The following is a 19,121-nucleotide window of genomic DNA, read 5'->3' as shown; positions in this document are numbered from 1 at the left end:
TTTGCCCTACCTGACGTGGAAATGTACCGAATACTCAGTACATTTGAAAACAACTGCGAAAAAAATCGAAAGTTGTTCTCGGGTGGACTCGAAACCACGATCTCCAGATCACTAGCCTGACATCATACCTCTAGACCACCGAGCATCATACCTCTGGACTCGAATTCAACCCTGGCCATCAGGTGCAAGCTCGGTGGTCTAGAGGTATGATGCTAGGCTAGTGATCTGGAGATCGTGGGTTCGAGTCCCACCGAGAACAACTTGCGATTTTTTCGCAGTTGTTTTCAAATGCACTGAGTATTCGGTACATTTCCACGTCAGGTAGTGCAAAATTACACCTATACAAATAATAATAATAATATAAATCTTAACAGAAAAAGATGTAAACATGTTACTTCATACTTTTATTTCCACCTTAAATTTGTTTTGTGTTTCCCGTTTCCTGAGTCACACTATGTGCATAAATGTTTGATATGACGCAGTTGTACATTTCATCCACAGTAAAGTAATATAGATCGATATTGATACACACAGGATAGTACGATGTAAACATTCGACCAACACATTTAATGAGTTGACAATGCTGGGTAGACTCAAATAGTTATTTATACTACTGGATTGGATGTTTCATGATGTCGATAATGTAAGCCGGACTGACGACCGTCGGCGGACGAATCCAACTCCGCTCTCCGTGTGAGCGCTAGACAACGCGACGCCGCCTGCTGATTGTCGGTGGCAATCTGAACGCATCGTCATTCAAAATGATCTATTGCGCGCTCGTCGTGCCGTTGCGTTCTCCATAGAATCGCTTCGGCCGGCTACCGTCGGGCGCGCAGTGAGTCCCCGGCTTACTAAACGCTATAAATATGCGTGCCTGTGAGGAATTATTACTAGCTGAACGTGTTAGCGATTTGAGAATACTGATTCTTATGATCGTAAATGCTGAGTTTTAAAGTTCCCTGGGATTAGACCGGCTATTAAATTTAGCTACCATCTAGATAAAGTTAACATTAAACGGATAAATCCAACCCCATCGTACGTTGGAGATTTGAAAGTCGGGTGACTGGAGAAGCCTATTAAATAAAAAATAGAGACGTTATGTCTGAGTAACAGTGACTTCAAACCGATATGCTTCCCTTTGTAATTATTTGGTCACTGGGCGAAGGTAATGCTGAAACATTACTATGTCTTTACCGCAGTGTCCTGTTTATCTGCATGTCATCACCAAATACAATCATCAGACACACCCACGAGTATATTTTCTTAAAGTACTTCCATAATGATCAATTTGTAGCGAGACATCATGAGAATTTATAAGCTATCTCGTACAGCAGCGGCGGAATTGGGTGGTGCTCTCACCCCCCGCCCCCACAAGAGAATAAAAAAAAGGAGAAAGTTGGTGCACGGTACTCCAAGACGAGCTAATTGTCGATTAAAATTGAACCTTACCACATCCGTTAAGATATTTATGTTCAGCCAGTTAGTTTTTTGTTCGTTTGTTTGTTTTTTTGTTTTTTTTTGTTTTTTTTTGTTAATTTTTGGCGAACTTGTTTAGAAAACATTTGTCTACAATTATAATAAATGTCAGTCACGAAATTATGTCTAGGCCTATGTATCATGCCGTAGCCGAGTACCTCTTTTAGGCTTATACTTATAGCGAACTGACACGACGAATTGGTATTTGGCTTTACCGTAAAATTATCGCTGCTGCGGTGCACTGCGCATCACGTCACTTTGGAAAAAAAAGTTTAGTTAAGCACACATGTTATAGTTATGCCTTTCAATTTTTCATCCTAGATAAGCCGTTTCCGTTTATCAAGTACAGTAACATATATAAAGGTGTCGAGGCACACAGTAGTTTATCTTCAAATATGTTTAACACGCGAAGCGGCATACAATGCAAACATATTTCAGAAAAGAAATTCATCTGGATCCAAATTCGATAGTTTCAATATTCTTTTTTGTTGAGCCAAGAATAAAAACGTAGGCTTACCTGGCCGTTTCAATCACGATCGGCGATCTTTTTCGCGATCGAAACGTGCAGGTAAGCTACGGTATACGTTTTAATTCTTGGTTAAAAAAAAAAAAGAAAAAAGAAAAGAATATTGGAAACTAGCAAACATATTTGTAAAGTATACACATATTACACGCTTTGATCTGACGAAATGTCATGTTCAAAAATGAGGCCATCGTTTTGTCATTCAATCGTTAATCAATCAATTGAATGACAAATTATACCAAACGAAATGCCCTAAATATTCGTTTCATAGGCCATAAAGAGTTATCTCGAATGGCTATCTCACATGGACACATTAGGCCTACAGTATTGGTAGCTAATTTATCCTATCTATCGTATCGCAGGGCCTATCTATGTTCTCAGTTGGGAAATATCTCTTAATAAAGAGTTAGGACGATCCAACATAATGTTTATAAATTTTACTAGAATCATCTTTAAATTATTGGCCATGAGATGTAAATATTTAAACAAAAGTAAAACATATAAAAAAGACAGAAATCAAGAATTAAAACAGACGGATTCAGGTTCACCAAGGGTTTAATACTAACCCTACAGGGCTCCATTTCCCCAATAAAAACAACTTTCAAAACTACAACCTTTAAAAGGTCTTGTTCACCCTGATTGACCAAGTCTCAAACAGATTTATCGAGCAACAAAAGCCCTAATAGAACTATAGAGGGCGTCTAATCATATTTGTCAAGCTCATTAAAAGAACTGTTTTTTTTCAGTATTTATATTATGGTTCTAATTCCCTAAGCCCCGCCCCTTTGAAATTGTTGCTAAGTTCACACAACACGACAGTAGCCATGTTTACACGACCTTTGAAATTACTGATCCGTTATTCTGAGTTGCTAACATATTGTTTACACGGCCACTTAACTAACACCATCATCACATTATGATACTCGATCATCCCGATGGTCTTCTGTCGTGTAAACGTGACTAAAGTTAAAACATACCGGCCGTACGCGAACACTTTATCAATATTGCTTATCTTACAAATAATACTTAAAATTAAAAAGTCGATTGTATGCATGCGCCATCTAAGACGGTTTTTAAGCAAAGATTTTTGCTAAAAAGGTTTAATAAATCAGATTAGTAAGATATTTGCTTAGGGACATCTTAACTTTTTTGACTTAAGACATTTGATAAGCTGAGATTGATAAATCCAGGGCCAGGCCCTAATTTTGGGTTAATCACTCTTTATTGCGCGTCATACCTAATTTATTTGGCGTCCCATACTCGATTATTTTTTTCTTTCTTTATTTTGTCTCAAAATTAACTAGCTTGTTGTTGACGCTGTCCAGAATGACAAAAAGTAATACAGTAATAAGGGACTTGTGGCAAGTCTACACGTGTACTTGTTGGACACAGCGTATTCCAGACACTGTTCTGATTAGTCCGTTGTTAAGTTTGACACTCGGGAAAGGTCTATTGAGGATATGTGGATTTATGTTTTAACTTATTATCTTAGCCAAAAATACTGGAAACACAAGATAGAGTTCTCCACAGCTAAAAACTGTTCGACCGAAATGCATGGTGGGAATACAAACAATGGGGCGCCGCGTACGGCTGGATCTAAAAAAACTTCTGCCCCACCGTTACATAACTGTGAATACATAACCTACTTTTGCGGAGGTTGAAATCGTTGCCAGACCATAAGATACAAACAAGTAGGCATAAATAAATCAAAACAATAAAATGACAGACGTCTGGTTATACTGTACCTAGCAACCGAAGGGCGCCCTGTACGTCTGGACCAAGTATAGAAAACTTGCATTATAAAAGGAGAAGGGCGCCGCGTACGTCTGGATCAATTTCTGCCTCATTTTTGCTATGCCAGTGCTCTATCTTGTATTTCTAGTATCTTTGTCTTAGCTGCCAAAAGCAACATTAGAATTCTTCAGCAACACTGTAAGCCAGGCGAAAAATAATGTTAAACAATATTTATTTATTTTCCTCGTTTTAGTAAAAAAAAAAAAAAAAAAATTGAATTTAAGGAAAGTAATGGTGCAACAAAAGATAACAAAAAACCCCCAGTGGAGGCCATCACCCTGCCTTCAAACCTCATCCCCGCATAAAATTAAGTTTTTAAACATATCCGTCACAAATAATGCATGTATTCACCAATGTTTTTTGCTCTCTTACAGTTGACAACTTCTGTGAATCTAAGTCAAGTTCAACTTGTTTTCGATTTCCTCTTCAATCTGAAGTTCACGATAAATCTATCTCGTCCGCTCAGCTTTACTTTTATCGTGTTGCATCACCGAACGACGAAGATGATCAAACGTTGTCAGTGATGCAGCTTGGACACCAAGGTCTGAAACCTATAGGCGAGGTCCGCACCTCTAACAGGGAGGGCTGGGTTCAGATGGAAATTAAAGAAACAGTTGCTCGTTGGCTGATACACGATGTCGACAATCGCGAACTGATGGTACATTGTAAAACTTGCCAGTCACAGAACTCGCCAATTTCGCTTACTGGCTCTAAACGCCCATTTCTGTTTATAAAGACTGATACACCGACTTCGAGGCGGACCACAAGATCGATATATTGCAAACCCGGGATCAAGCAATGCTGCCGCCAAGACTTCTACATTTCATTCGCAGAAATCGAATGGGACGACTGGATTATACAGCCGGTTGGATACGATGCGAATTTCTGCAAGGGTAGCTGTACACAGGGCACATCACCACTTTCCCACCACACAAGTATTATCTACTCGGTTGCCATGAAGGAAAAGGACAAAGAAATCCGCGACTTGTTGACGCCGTGTTGTGTACCGTCAAGCTTTTTACCGCTGGAGATCGTTTACCATACTGATGACGATTCGATCTATAGGCGCAGTATTCCAAACATGACAGCACAAAGTTGCAGATGTGGCTAGATCTCTCACCTGCCTTGTTATGGCCATTCCTGTCTCTCTTCATCACTGGTACATCGAAAATAGTTTCGCGTGATTGATTGACGTGTGAAAAACAGATTTAGCAGCATCGAGATGGAATATAGTCATCGTTGCATCTGCTAGTGAGTCTCCTTTCATCACGAAATAATGTATAAATGTGTTGTGCGCATGCGCTTAAAAACTGTATTTGAGGAAAAAATAATGAGACATTTTAACCTACCAAAGCGAACTATCCCATTTGCAATATTAACTCTATGTTTTGTTTAATACAGTATATTAATTGGCATAGTGTGTACTCCGGCCAACTTGATGCATCGCTCACACTCGGACATACTTTGCTGGGCGTCAGATGTTACTGAATGCAATGTCAAAGATTATACAAATGTACTTTATATATCAGTATTATATAAGTTCAACACTTATTGCATTGGTTGTAATTTATATAAATCAAATAATAATCTGAAGTTATGTCAACAAACTAGTTACTTTTAAAAAAAGAATGCAAATATGACGATCAAGTTAGCTAATTTAGACGATGTCTACAATGGACATGAATTAAGAATTTTTTTATTTTTTTTTAATTTTTTTTTATAATTAAAAATTAATCGGGAGGATATTGCCTGTTCTTAAAAGTTTGCATACTGCCAATTTTTTGAAAAGGGATTCATCGGGTGCGTGCTAATCTCTATTTATATTATACATGTTTTCACTTATTTTGAATATTATTCATGTAATACCGATATATTTTTTTATATATTATGTGATATATTTATGTATCACATATTCACATGTTCAAAAAATCAATTCGTTAAAAACTATGTTGTGACAAATTGAGCATGTTTACGCGTGAGCGTGACTTTTTCTAGCATAAATCTAAAGTCTACGTTCTTAAATTATCAGATCTCCAATGTATTTTTTAAAACAATATTTTGGAGTACATTTATATTATTGTGTTAGGATGTATTGTAAAATCTATATTAATCGTATTTAGCATAAAATGCTGAAGCTTCGACTGAGCCCTTTACTTGGGCTTTGATTTCCCATGTTGCTAGAAGAAATCGCGAGCAAGTTATCTAGGCCTGCCTACCACCGGAGCAGCCACAGGGTGCAAAGGTGTAGCAGCTTTGACAAACGCGTGGGGAACCCAAGGACGCCTACGAAACGTGTGTGACAAGTATGCACCATATGGTTATCATAATGGTTATGGCTACAATGTGAATAAAACGCAATTTTAGCACAAACGTTTGGTTTTGATATTCTCTCTGTGTATGTCTTTGATTACACATTTTAAGATGCGGTTCTTCACTGACAACTGTACACACATAATATATATTTTCACTTTCAAGATTTATTTATTTGTGTCCTTTCGGAAATTCAGCTGGTACATCACACTGCAAAATGAGTTCAAAATTCAATAAATAAATAAATAAATAAATATATATATATATATATATATATATATAATTATTTAATAGGTCCTAAAACCTATTTTATATTATTTTGATTAAGAATTCTAATGTATAGTGGTATGAATGAGTTGGGGTATCTATTTTTCTACAAAGTTGTGTAAGTAAACATGCATTTCTATAGTGGGTGGGAACTATCTGTTAAAATACTCTTTACTTTAACAAAATAATTTTAATTTCACAAATATCTAGTTTCCTGTTTTGTTTGAGAATGTTTTCAGCCTGAAAAGACAAAGTTCAATCTATTTGATTGTTGTGTGTTAACAACACTGCAATCAGAAAACTAACAGACATTGTATCAATGCATTATGTAGGGTTTTTTTTATCTCCTCATTGACTAAATTTATTAATTGGCAGACACCTCTAATATTTATGACGTTGATATCACCAGGGAACAGTGAATTTTTTATCACCAATATTGATTCATTTCTCATCCTCAATCTCTGGATATTTTTTCCACACAATACGTTGATAAAAATGGAGGTGGATTACAGCCTTGCTCTTCTTATTTTCATATTTCAAATAAAGATATTGATAAGAATAGTATATTCAATTTTCTGCTCTCTTCAGACCAGTTTGGTTTGAGCAACTCATAAATAAGATGATTTCAAATAAAGATTTTGATAGGCAAGGGCATATACAATTTCCTGCTCTCTTCAACCCAGTTTGGTTAGGTACAACTGATAAATAAAATTATTTCAAATAAAAATGTTGATAGGAAATGGCATATTCCATTTTTGGCTCTCTCCAGCCCAGTTTGGTTTGAAAATTCATAAATAAAATGAAATGTAGTCTTTCCTAATATTCCGATTTCGCACACACCAGCATCTGTGCGTTTTTAACTCAAACAAATACCTTGCTACAATCTATAAAAGGATTAGGCCTATCTGACTCTATATGATATTACCTTAATCCTCCTACATCCTAATTAAAATACACACACATTTAATGACTTACAGTATACGAAGGGAGGGCTTATTAAAAAAATTCACTGGACCAGAAAAAGATCTGCATTGTTCAGCGCGCACACAGTATCACTGGTTTTACTCAAATGAGTTTCTATAACGGCAACGTGTGGTGAGTGGTATATTTAGATAGAAGCCTGAGTAAATTCACGATGTACTGGATGAGTCATGTCGTTCATTATCTTCTTAAGTTTAGCTAATGCGTATTTGTCAAAAATGTCATCTAAATGTACAATATCTTATTTAACTATTTTCTTGGCAGTCTTTCGGATTGAGTCTAATTTCTTTATGTTTTGTTTTGTTAAGATAAGATATATTTTTTTACTCTAGTTTCAACAAGTATGTCACATTTCAAATTACAGTGTTTTACTTCGGTAAAATTATTATTTCACCGAAAAAGCGTAAATGACCTGATTCATCCAATCATTAGCATGAAGGAAGTGACCGAATCAGTTGCTGGAACCTCTTCTAAAGTAAGCAACTAATTGATAAATAGATAAATTCCTACTTTCCTACCAGGCTTATTTTTTAATTTTTTCGCAACTTCTTCCTCTCAATATATCCATATCTTTATCAAAAGCAGAAATATCCCTTCAATCCTCATCACACAACTTCTGTATTAGGCCTTCAACCTCCTTTCAATTTTAACTTTATCGAACAGAACATTTCTCTAACTATCCTTTATGAATCTTTATATTTATCTGTCCAATTATTTCTGTAATTTCCGGTTTACAAATGTTTTAACTATTCAGTCATCTCTCTTTGGATTCGCTACGTAGATTTATAAACATAATTTGTGATTCATTTTAAAATTTGTATAAAACCGGATTTTTTTTTTTTTTTTTTTTTTTAGGTGTTATTTATTCTTCGTCCACTCATCGTATATCTCAGGTGTGCAATGGTTACCTGGTGCGATAGTAATGTTCAAAACTGGCTATTTACCTGAGGATTAAATTGCCAAAAAATTTAGACACTCTTCACACATACATTAGGCCTAATAATTGTTGTCTGTATTAAATACACAGAATTACTTAAGCCTATAAATTTAAACATTAAAAAAAAAGAAAACAAAAGAAAACAAAGAAAGAAAGAAAGAAAGAAAGAAAGAAAGAAAGAAATAAGAGAAAAATTGAACTTAAACATTGTTTAAATAAAATACAGTGTTCAACTTATCTACTAGAATGGTGTGTACTTGTTGTGTATCTATATTGATATGTATAATTCATCTACTAATTTATCAATTTGACCAAAGGGCATGCACGAAGTATATATAACTGTCCGATGGTTCACGTGGATAGACCACAACGTTAACCCCAGTAGGCTAGACCTTTAGACTTAAGCCCTATTTATTTCACAATGTTATGACGAAATGAATCGCTTTGAACTTCGATCATTGATCTACAGTATCTGAGACGAGTGTCACATCAGCTGTGGCTTGACCATCCACAATCTACGTCGATAAACTCAAATTAGTATATAGTTGCCAGTAATGATAATTTAAGGTCTAATAAGGAAGTTTCGCAAACTTTACAAAAAAAAAGTAACTATACGAATAGGCCTACTTAGGCATAATTATATGTCAATGAAATGAAATTTATCAGAAAATTCGACCAATTTAAAACGGCTGTTACTGTAGCTATTGCTATTGCTTTTGCATTTGATATTATTGCAATTGCTATTTTCATTGTCATTGTCGTTGTCAATGTCATTGGCAATGTAATTATCATTATCAGTGGCGTTGTTATTGTGAAGTAGGGTGTGGTTATCCACCCTAGTTATCTGGAGGTCGTATGTTCGATTCAATTGCGATTTTTTGTTGTTTTTGGGGAATGTACTGAGCATTCAGTACGATAACACGTCAGGTATATAAGACCAAAACCTCATTTCTATCAATTTTCATAACGCAACCAACATTGAAACAACACCGATATAATAAACATTTGCTACAAAAGTGCATGACTTGACCTCTGTTAACGCACATAGCAAGCCAATCGTGTATCAGGAAACGTAAGAGCATCAACTGTGATCAGACCATGGGGCCTATTATTATCAGCCATTGTTTTAAATATAGACCTGTCATTTAGGCCTGCTTGTCTCCTTAGGAAGTCAATCTACTCTGCATGGACATTAAAATATAATTTGATTGGCATGCTGAAAAGATAGGAATTAGGGAAATTCCCTATTCTCCCGTAGCGCCGTCACGGATTATATTAGCGATGTTAATATCATGTATATAATCTAATGTAGGCGTAGCTAAATTCATTGGCGGATTTAAGGGGAGGGGATTCCTGGCCCCTTCCACTTTTTGGAAAGTAAGGGAAAAAAAGAAAAATAATAATTGATCGCCCAAAACGCATTAGAGCTTATTTTCGTGTGTCTAGAAAACAACGATTTCGCGGGGGCATGCCCCGTACCTCATAGGGTAGTGTTACCTCGACCGTCCCCACTTTTGGGGTTACCCCGCCCCCCTTTCGATCCCCTTTCGGACATCTCTGGATTCGCCACTGAGGTTTATATGCGCTTCTTACTGAAACAAAATTTTAAGTCTGTTCAATCAATCGATCAACCAACCAATCAACGAACAACCAATCAATCAATCTTTTAACTAACTTATCCACCGTTTAATCAATCCACACGGATCTATAGGCTAGTGCACAACAATGCGCAACAATTTTCAGTATTCAACCTAGGCCTAAATGTGTCAAATAATTCATATAACCGTTATCGGTACCATTTTGTTCATCCAATTAGCTTGAAAAGATAGCTATGTAACTTTTGCAACAGTAATAAATGGGACTGTCCATTTGATACTGTATTCGAAATTACGAAAGAGGGCAGCACCAGGCTTAAAGTCTTGGTTACAGAAAAAAAAATACTATATCTATCTTCAATATAATCAAAATGCATTCATTATTTGAATCACGTGGCCTCTCAACACATGCCATATCTCTGACGTCAGGGGTGGCGCCAGTGGAGGGGGCATCCCTCTCTAGTGTTCCTCTCGAGGATGTTCAAAGTGGCCCCAGATATTACTTACGTAAATCGTCCATCTTCGACATTATTTTGCCAATGTCTCCGCTTTTCATAAGCTAAACGCCTGCCCCTTAACTCAAGTGATAACTCTTTGTAAAGGATCTTAAATATTTTGGGGAACATTTTGTAAATAAACTTCAGTAGGAAATTATATCAAACTGTTTTGATTATTGCTGTCCTTCTACTTTAGTCTGTGATTGGATAGTAATTTACCTCCGCTAAGGAGGTAATGCATTAATCTCTGTATGTCTGTCGGGCTGTCAGGCTGTTTGTAGGCCTATGTCTGTTAGCAAGATTACGCAAAAGTTTGTGAAATAAATCTAAGAAAGAGGTTTGTATTCACTGCATTTTAGAGATCAAGTAAAGTCATCAAATCAAATAATGACAAGTTTAAGTTCAGAGTAGGTGGTCTTAGTCCTAAATTAATGGTCATTCCTCAACAGTTTTATTTCTTATTGCTTTTCATCATGCTGAGAATTTATTCCAAATACGTAATGGTCCAATGTTATCCAATTTAACTAAAATAAAGCCTTTACCTAGGTTTCTCCACCTTTTATTATTAAATTTAATTTGGTATGTGAAATAATTAACAAGAATAAGAACTTAGTATTGAGATTTCTGGTGATACTTTAAAAGTTTTCTTGGAATATTATGCAAATTAACAAAATGTTCCTCGAGATGCAGTACCGGTACTGTATAATTTTACCCAAGTTTGTAAGTCCTATTTTACCGAAACTGGAAATTGACTTTCCCGCTGAGCCCCGTCCCTGAAATTGTTACTAAAGTTCTAAACGACTTGAGTGTTTTGTTTTTTTTGTTTTTTTGTGGGACATGCATGGGATTCTGACTAATAAATATTCGTTCTGGTTGGTCAGTTGTTAAGTTGAATTAAAATTCCGGAAACGTGCATTAACTAGAATGTTTAAGGCTACATGAAATAAAACACATGTTCCTCGTCTCTTCGCGCATGTTATTTTCGAGCATAATAAATTAGTGTTATACTGCCAGGTCTGTATGTGTGTGTGTGTGTGTGGGTGTGTGTGTGTGTGTGTGTGTGTGTGGCGGAAGAGGAGTGGCGAGTTGTTGTGTGTGTTTTTTTTTTTTTGTTGTGTCTTGTAGGCTCCAATTTGGTATCTTTGGGAAGAAGAATATCTTCCTCCTCGGATGAGAGACATTAATTTGCACTGAGATTTATCCACACTATGAAGTTTTCAGTGAAAAATACGTGTTACTTGTCCATACAGTGTATGGATAATGTCATAATATATCACATTATCATACCCATGGGCCAATTACATATACTTACATAACACAATTTGTTATCGTTTGAAAAAAAAAATTAAAATTCACACAAAATATTCAAACTGCCAGGTAATATGCAAAGCACACACGTTTATTTAGTAGTCCGAAACCAAAGACAAATAGTGTCATTTTGTAAACCTTTAATATAAGTGGTAAATTACTTTTTCTAACTATCAATTCAAGATTTACTGTCTGTGATAAACCTAGAAAAAACATTTTAAAGGTATTGTAAACAGAAAATTGCTAATAAGCCAATTTGTTGTTTGAACTGTGCATGCCCGTATTCAAGGTCAATGGACATAAACCTACGTTGTGTTTACGTCTGTTTATGTCGATTGACAGTGATATGGGCATGCGCAACTGAAACTACGAATTGGCTTATTTATTATCCAATGAGCTCAGAGCAATTCATTTTTTTCAGATTTACATACTTTTTACAATAAAAATAATTTCAATATAATTTATAACAAGACAATTTATTGGATATATGAGCGGTGTTAATTATGGCTCAGTTTGGTAAACATATTAATATTATTAAAGTTCTAATTTTCAATTAAAAAATTGTATAAATCATTTAAATATATAGAATAAGAAATTAAAATATCGAATTGTATTATTTATTCTTATTAGCAAGACAAAGACGTGACAACATATCTTTATAATACTGTTTTTAGTTTTCTTTCATTATTATATAAGGACTTTATATTTGTTTTTAGCTTAGGCCTACTTATTGATTATTTAATTGAATAATCGCAAATGCTTCTTTTATCACAGAGTAATTTGCAATGGCTAGGCTATAATTCGGTAAATATTAAGGAAGTAATATTATTGCAAGGGGAGGGGGGGAGAATTTTAGGAGAGACATTTACAGTTTTCTAAAAAACAATCCAAAAGGTCAGCCCGCCATAAAAAACTAACTACCGTATCGGACAGTTTTGTGTTTGGCATGATTTTATGCAGTAGGCATTGAATCAGGCTAATGCAAGATAATAGTCATAAAAATAGTGCACTGCGATAAAAAAAATTTTTCCTTGCAGAAAATGAAAACTGAACTAAATCATAATCACATAAGCCTATGCATATTCTGAAATTCAGTTAGATAATTTGCCAGGGTATTGATCGCAATTGTTTACATACAGCCACATTCTTCGATTATCATGTCATCCATAATAATATCAACGAACACCGGCGCACCAGATACATCAGTGGCGTCCGATTGGTAGATGACCTGAAGAGGTTTGAGAACCGATGGTACGCAGCAACTGTTCAGCTGGAGACTGTTTGGAGTGTGTCTGGCGTATCCCATTAATGCCAGTGTACTGTTATACAAAGCACTGTTGGAGTCATCGCAATGTCCTTTGCAGTAGTTAACACTGAAAGAGTCTGGTGCCATGATCCATTCATCCCATCCGATCTCACTGAATGTAACTGTAAGAGGCTGGACACAGCACTGGCTCGTGTCATCTGAACAAGATGCCGTACTTCTAGACTCTCTTTTCTTAACCTGTTGCCTTCCAGAAATAATCAACGTAGGCCGTTCGTCTTTAGTGAAACCCAACGAAATTGTCGGAACGTCAAGGTAAACGGTATATTCTACATTTTCCGTCATGTTATCAATGCCTTCGTTTACACGAAGAATCCAGCGATGCATTTGCTCTGTGAGATCGACCGATACCCAGTCGTTCGTCGTAGGCGAATCTAGTACATCTGCGTACACAACGTTGCCATCGATGTCAGTAGAAACACGGATACCATAGTTGTGTCGGAGTGTTGTAGGTTTTATAAAGATCCACACCTGTGCCTTAACCACTTCGTCGTAGCTACGTAAAGTGCTTGTTTTTAGTTTAAATGTCACAATTGATGACAATGCACCAAACACCAAATCAGAGGAAACTGGAAGAAAACAACTGACAGTCATAATAAATTTCCTCTTAAGCCTGGTTTCATTAAAATCGCTACAGTGTTAAGCTCGGTTTCCATACAATCGGTCACCCTATCCCTATCGGCGACTGTCGCCGACAGTTTCAGTGAAGGTTGAACCTGCTTCAACTTTGCCGTTTGGTTGCAGACGAATCGAAGTGCCTTCCCGATTGCGTCTGGCCAACTACCAATGCACCCTGATGCGTCTGCAACACAATCGGCAAAATTAAACCATGTTCAACCTTCCCGACAGCTGTCGGAAACTGTCGCCGATAGGGTGAGCGATTGTATGGAAACCGAGCTTTACCAGTGCAATCGTTGTACTGCGTAGCCTGAGACAACTAGCAATTGCTATAGTTGTCTCAGTGCGTAGCAGTCCTTGACGCAGTCGGGAAGGCTTCCCGATTTGACCAACCAATCAGCATCAAGCTCGATTTCCATACAATCGCTCACACTATCGACTACAGTTTTCGGGAAGTTTGAACCTGCTTCAACTTTGCCGATTGCGTTGCAGACGAATCAGGGTCAATTGCTATTTGCCCCGACGCAATCGGGAAGGCACCCCGATTCGTCTGCAATGCAAACCAGGTTTAACCTTCCCGACAACTCTCGGTGACTGTCGCCGATACGGTGAGCGTTTGTATGGAAATGAGCTTCAACTAAAGCTGTGGGCGATAGCGTGTAGCGATCCTGTGGTCAATATTTAATATTGGACCAGTATTAACTCTGACAGATATTATCTTCAACAGTTAAGCCTGGTTTCCTTTAAATCGCTACACTGTCGTTACATTGTTTTTAGTGCAGTCGCTGTACTGCGTAGCAGTCCCCCAAGCAATTGGGAAGGCTCCCCGATTCGACAGACCAATGAGCATCACCGAAAGCTATCGGCGATAGGGTGTAACGATTGTATGGAAACAAAGCTTTTACCATGGATCTATCCCTTTTACTATGTAGAATTTATGTTTCTACATACATTTCAATATTTAATTTAAATGTGTTTTTTTTTTTTATTCGGATATCATTTTTTGTCGTTTCAAATCCTACATTGGTAGCATGAGGACATGTTATTGATCACGCCACAATTTCATTGAATTCATATTCATTTAAAAAAATTCCTTCACACTCAGTCGTAAGTACGGAGCATACAATACTTATTATTCTTAGGCGGAACACAGATATATGATACATCCTCATCATCATTTAAAACATTTGAAATAACAAGACAAGATCGTTGAAGAGAAAGGCCAACTTTGAATAAACAATTGTGCCGAAATTATGAAACAAATTTCAAATGCTATTATTTTTAAATAGAAAGTCTGTGTTAATAAAAAGATTTGAACTCCAGTCTTACTCAGATCCCATCTGTAGTGAATCCGATTAGAGGCTTTTAGTATTACTAGTTTTCGAAGCCACTCACTTAACTTGAAACAGATATGACATGACCTAAGATGAATAGCTTATGAAACCCTAAAGAAAAGAGAATGGGATTATCTGACAGCCAAGTTTTCACCAGGGTGAAACTGCACCCACTACCACACCTGTCTAGATGTCAAGGTCCCAGTCCGTAATTCTCCCATCTCAACTATAACTATATGTATTTTAATAACTGGGTTATTATGAGGAAATATACATTTCCTTTTGTCAGAGATTTTTTTCAAATTGAAAAAAAAAGGCAAATACTCACTTTTGTCAGCTAGAATGGCGGCACTTTCTACACTTTGCCCTTTTTGAGCGTTGTTCTCTACCGGTTTGTCATTCACAGTAACAATAGTTTTCTTAAAATTATTCAGTGGTACTTTCGGAAATTCATGCAATGATTTACTGACATTTGGCGCCTCTTTTAGATTAATCTTCTGCAGTATTTTCAATTTAAACAATTCAATACGCAGTTGCATTTCTTCTTTGGCTGTTAGATGTTTGTGTTCAGCTTTTTTCTCACCGTCTACACAACCGGTATTTGTCTGTTCCGACTCACTGTAATCTTCGCCATTGTGTTGGGAGATTGGTAGGCTTAACTGTTGGGTAGGCGATGGGCTAGAAGTTGCGGGTAAAGTGAAAACATTGCTCAACGCGATGCAAACGAAACCGATAACCAACAGGTATAATTGAGAGCTAGATACAGCGCCCATGGTTCCACAATCTCCTGAATTCCGAATCGAATAGACTATTTTCATTCGATAACACCCTACTTATAGTTTTCCACTTAGACTGCCAATCAATCATATCAATCGGTTTCAGATGATTCGGTGTTTTAGAAATTTACACTTTCATATCCGGAAGACGAACAGAGACGATCATCGGTTGATGGATACATTAACGTCATATGAAGTCATTTTGTAACGAGCGTAATTTCGAATGACAGATGATATGCTTCATAATACAACAGGGAGGAAAACTTGAATCCTACAAAAAAAAATAGCAGCGGCGGATATAAGTTGGTCCGGAGGCATATTTCCCAGACTTTTAGAATTTCTTTAGTGAACTAAATTTGTCACGGTGCCTTATCTGACCTTTTTCAAATACTAGGACCTCTTTCAAGTGCATCCTTTAGCATGTTTTCAAAAATCAAGTTTGGGTTGAAAACATGCTAGTTTATTGCGTTGACAGCCTCCTTTTTTTAAATTATTATTTTACAGGGCCGTAACCACCAATACGGTTGGTCAGGTTTCAACCTGACCACATTTTGACAGACCACAATTAATTGATTAGTACTTGAATAGGAAAAAAAAAGCTAAATTCCACCTGTATATTTAGACTGAACCTCCTTCCTCTTGATTCAGGAGCCCCCTGTCTCTGAATTCTGTGGTGAACGGTTAATGATAGTTTTAAATTATTTTCTTTAGTGTAAGATTTATAATGAGTGATTAAGAAACTAGCTATACATTTTTTCGTCAGTTTAAATTCAATGTCTCTGTGGGCTTAGCTTTTATCCAAATCAAGTAGGTCAATTACTACAAACAGTGAGCTATTGCAGAAAACCAGACTATAAAGGTTCCCTTACACACTTGCCTAGGATGTACTTACATTCATTTCTTCACTAAATTACCTAGTCAACTGACAAAAAATGACTTTATCTGTATATTTATTCCTGTTAGTTCTAGTATGCAACATTAATTCTATAAATAAATATATTGTAAATATACCTTTTTTGAGCACTTTTCTTAAATACATGTCAAGCGCGGGTCCAGAGTTTACCCCGACTATCGCACAGATGTGTTCCCATAATGGGTAGGGTCATGAGAAGAGAGCTAGCTTGTTCTGTCGCTGGAAGACAAATTTTAGTGGGGTGGGCTGGGTGAGGAGATCTTCGGCTCTTCCTTCGAAACGTTTTGTTTTCTAAATGCTTTGAAATACACTTCCGTGCATTATGAGACGTCCATTATTGAATACACTCTAAATTCATAGCTATTCCCTACTCTACTATGGACAATTAATAATTATGATGATGAAGAAGATGATGATGAGAAGGAGGAAGCTAGGTAATGATAGGCTCCTATGCAAGGTTAATTAACAGGTCCTTTGACGTGAAGTGTCAAGCGAGGCCCGTAGCCTGAGTTACGGTTGAGAATTTGGCGGCATTATTGTAGTCAAATGTTTAATGCACACAGTCGGACAATAGTTATGATATTTAGTTTGTATAGAAAGTAATATGAAACCCATAAAATATTATCAGTTCAGGCATTCATTTATCTGTCTGTGGAAAATACAACAAATGAATCATACAACAAATGAATCAAAATCAAAATAAAAAGAATACAAATAAAAAAAACATGTAAAAAACACCTACATTAAATGAAAATTTAATATTCACTTCCTGTTGGATCGCAGTTTTAGTGCTGCAGGGGTTTGAAAGGCTTTACATTATAACCAATTAATTATAACTGATTAAAATATAAAATATTTAAGATTTTATATTTAGTACATTCTCAAATGTCATGTAAATCTTATATATCCCAAAAATGTTCGTGCACCGAAGTGGGAAGTTTAGCCTAGAATATAATTTTGATATGTTTCATGTTGTTTGTTGAATGGTTTTTAATGATATTACAGACTAATATGACCATAACACAAGGAAGTCCTCTCTTTTAACTTTTAAACTTCTAGTCTAAACTTTGCTTAGTTTTATATATTTATATTTTCTTAAATCATAAGGAAGTTGTTTGTTGAATGGTCTTTAGTCATACTATAGCCTAATAGGGTCTATGACCACAACATAAGGAAGTCCTCTCTTTTAACTTCTAAACTTCTAAACTTTGCATAGCTCAATATACATTTATATTTTCTTCAACCATAAGGAAGTCCACTCCTTAAATTAGTATAGATAGTACAGAGAATTTTGATTAACTGTCAATCTCAGATATTCAAATTTTAGGAAATCACGTTTTATGCATGTAACGACGTGAAAACTTTGACCTAAGAACTTTGATATGTATGTGTTATGTTGTTTGTTGAATGGACTGTCTAATATGACCACAAAATAAGGAAGTCCACCATGTAAATGTTAGCATAATATAGTACACAGAATTCCGATTGTTTATCATTATCATTATGCACATGTTAGATCCAAATTTCAAGACATTACGTTTTATGCACGCACCGACGAGGAAAGTTTAAACATAGTAGTTTTGATATGTAGACCTACATGTTTTATGTTATGTGTTGATTGGTCTTAGTTAATAATACAGTTTAAAATTCATATTATGATAATAACTTGGTCATAATATAACTTATTCTTAACCGGGAAGCAGAATAATGCAATTCTTTCAACAATTGTACTCTGACCAAAACCAAACTTGATTGGTGTGATTTTACTTTCACTAGGAAATTAATTAAATATGCAAAATAACAAAATACAATAAAATTATATATGCCATCCAATAAGGTTATAAGATCAACGCACATGTATACTCTTCCTGTGAATGTTTTTTGATTAACCATACACCGTGAAATAAATCAAAATAAAATGATAATAAAAAAAACTCAACCGTATATCGCGCAGCCGATTTAATTTCAGTTCAATTTAATTAATACTGTAGTTAGACAATGCAGAAATGTATTGCATTATTGTCTGTATTTTTGTATTAGCATTTCTGACAGAAAGAATTGGAATTTGCCAGAACACCAGGCACAGCAATCGCTTTATTTAAAAAAAAATATCCTTTAATCTCTCACCCTGAGCTTTGCCATGGCGAACGGTGCGAAGGTCTGGATCCGCGCCTGCATGTATTGATTGAGTGTCATAGCAATGTGATTTTTCATTTCACTAGGATTTCAATAGGCCTATTAGATTTTTGTCAATGTTAAGAGGCAAAATACTAAAATAACAACAATGTTGTGAGTAACAAGAGATGTGTATAAGAGACAGGTTTAATGCACACAGTCTGACAATAGTTATGATATTTAGTTTGTATAGAAAGTAATATGAAACCCATAAAATATTATCAGTTCAGGCATTCATTTATCTGTCTGTGGAAAATACAACAAATGAATCATACAACAAATGAATCAAAATC

The 19,121-nt window shown here is 35.9% G+C and overlaps 2 protein-coding genes across 2 annotated transcripts in view; one reads left to right on the top strand and one right to left on the bottom strand.

Annotated features, from left to right (window-relative positions):
* LOC117102341 (growth/differentiation factor 8-like) overlaps positions 1-6,163 on the top strand; it is a 9,658-nt gene extending 3,495 nt beyond the window's left edge. Inside the window, exon 2 of the mRNA XM_033242608.1 lies at positions 4,168-6,163. Within this exon, the coding sequence (XP_033098499.1) occupies positions 4,168-4,904 (737 nt within the window). The 3' untranslated portion in view covers positions 4,905-6,163. The remainder of the gene's footprint in view (positions 1-4,167) is intronic.
* A 6,320-nt stretch (positions 6,164-12,483) lies between these two features.
* On the bottom strand, positions 12,484-15,905 carry LOC117102334 (growth/differentiation factor 8-like). Its single transcript, XM_033242601.1, has 2 exons — positions 15,293-15,905; positions 12,484-13,581 (listed from the first exon to the last, which is right to left on the bottom strand). The coding sequence occupies exons 1-2, from the start codon at positions 15,780-15,782 to the stop codon at positions 12,818-12,820; spliced, it is 1,254 nt and encodes a 417-aa protein (XP_033098492.1). The 5' UTR covers positions 15,783-15,905; the 3' UTR covers positions 12,484-12,817.
* Positions 15,906-19,121: the final 3,216 nt, after the last annotated feature.

Source organism: Anneissia japonica, unplaced genomic scaffold (assembly GCF_011630105.1).
Source record: "Anneissia japonica isolate Jap-2015-1 unplaced genomic scaffold, ASM1163010v1 scaffold1147_len264814_cov175, whole genome shotgun sequence".
Taxonomy (NCBI): Eukaryota; Metazoa; Echinodermata; class Crinoidea; order Comatulida; family Comatulidae; genus Anneissia; species Anneissia japonica.
The sequence above is the reverse complement of the archived record's forward strand: the minus strand, read 5'-3'. Positions and strand labels throughout refer to the sequence as shown.

What these genes read in the sequence shown, in the direction of transcription:
- LOC117102334 (XM_033242601.1), bottom strand. Translation starts at nt 15,782, where the DNA reads ATGAAAATAGTCTATTCGATTCGGAATTCAGGAGATTGTGGAACCATG. An exon ending in CGCCATTCTAGCTGACAAAA is followed by an intron (nt 13,582 to 15,292) that starts GTGAGTATTTGC and finishes GTTTTCTTCCAG; the next exon opens with TTTCCTCTGATTTGGTGTTT.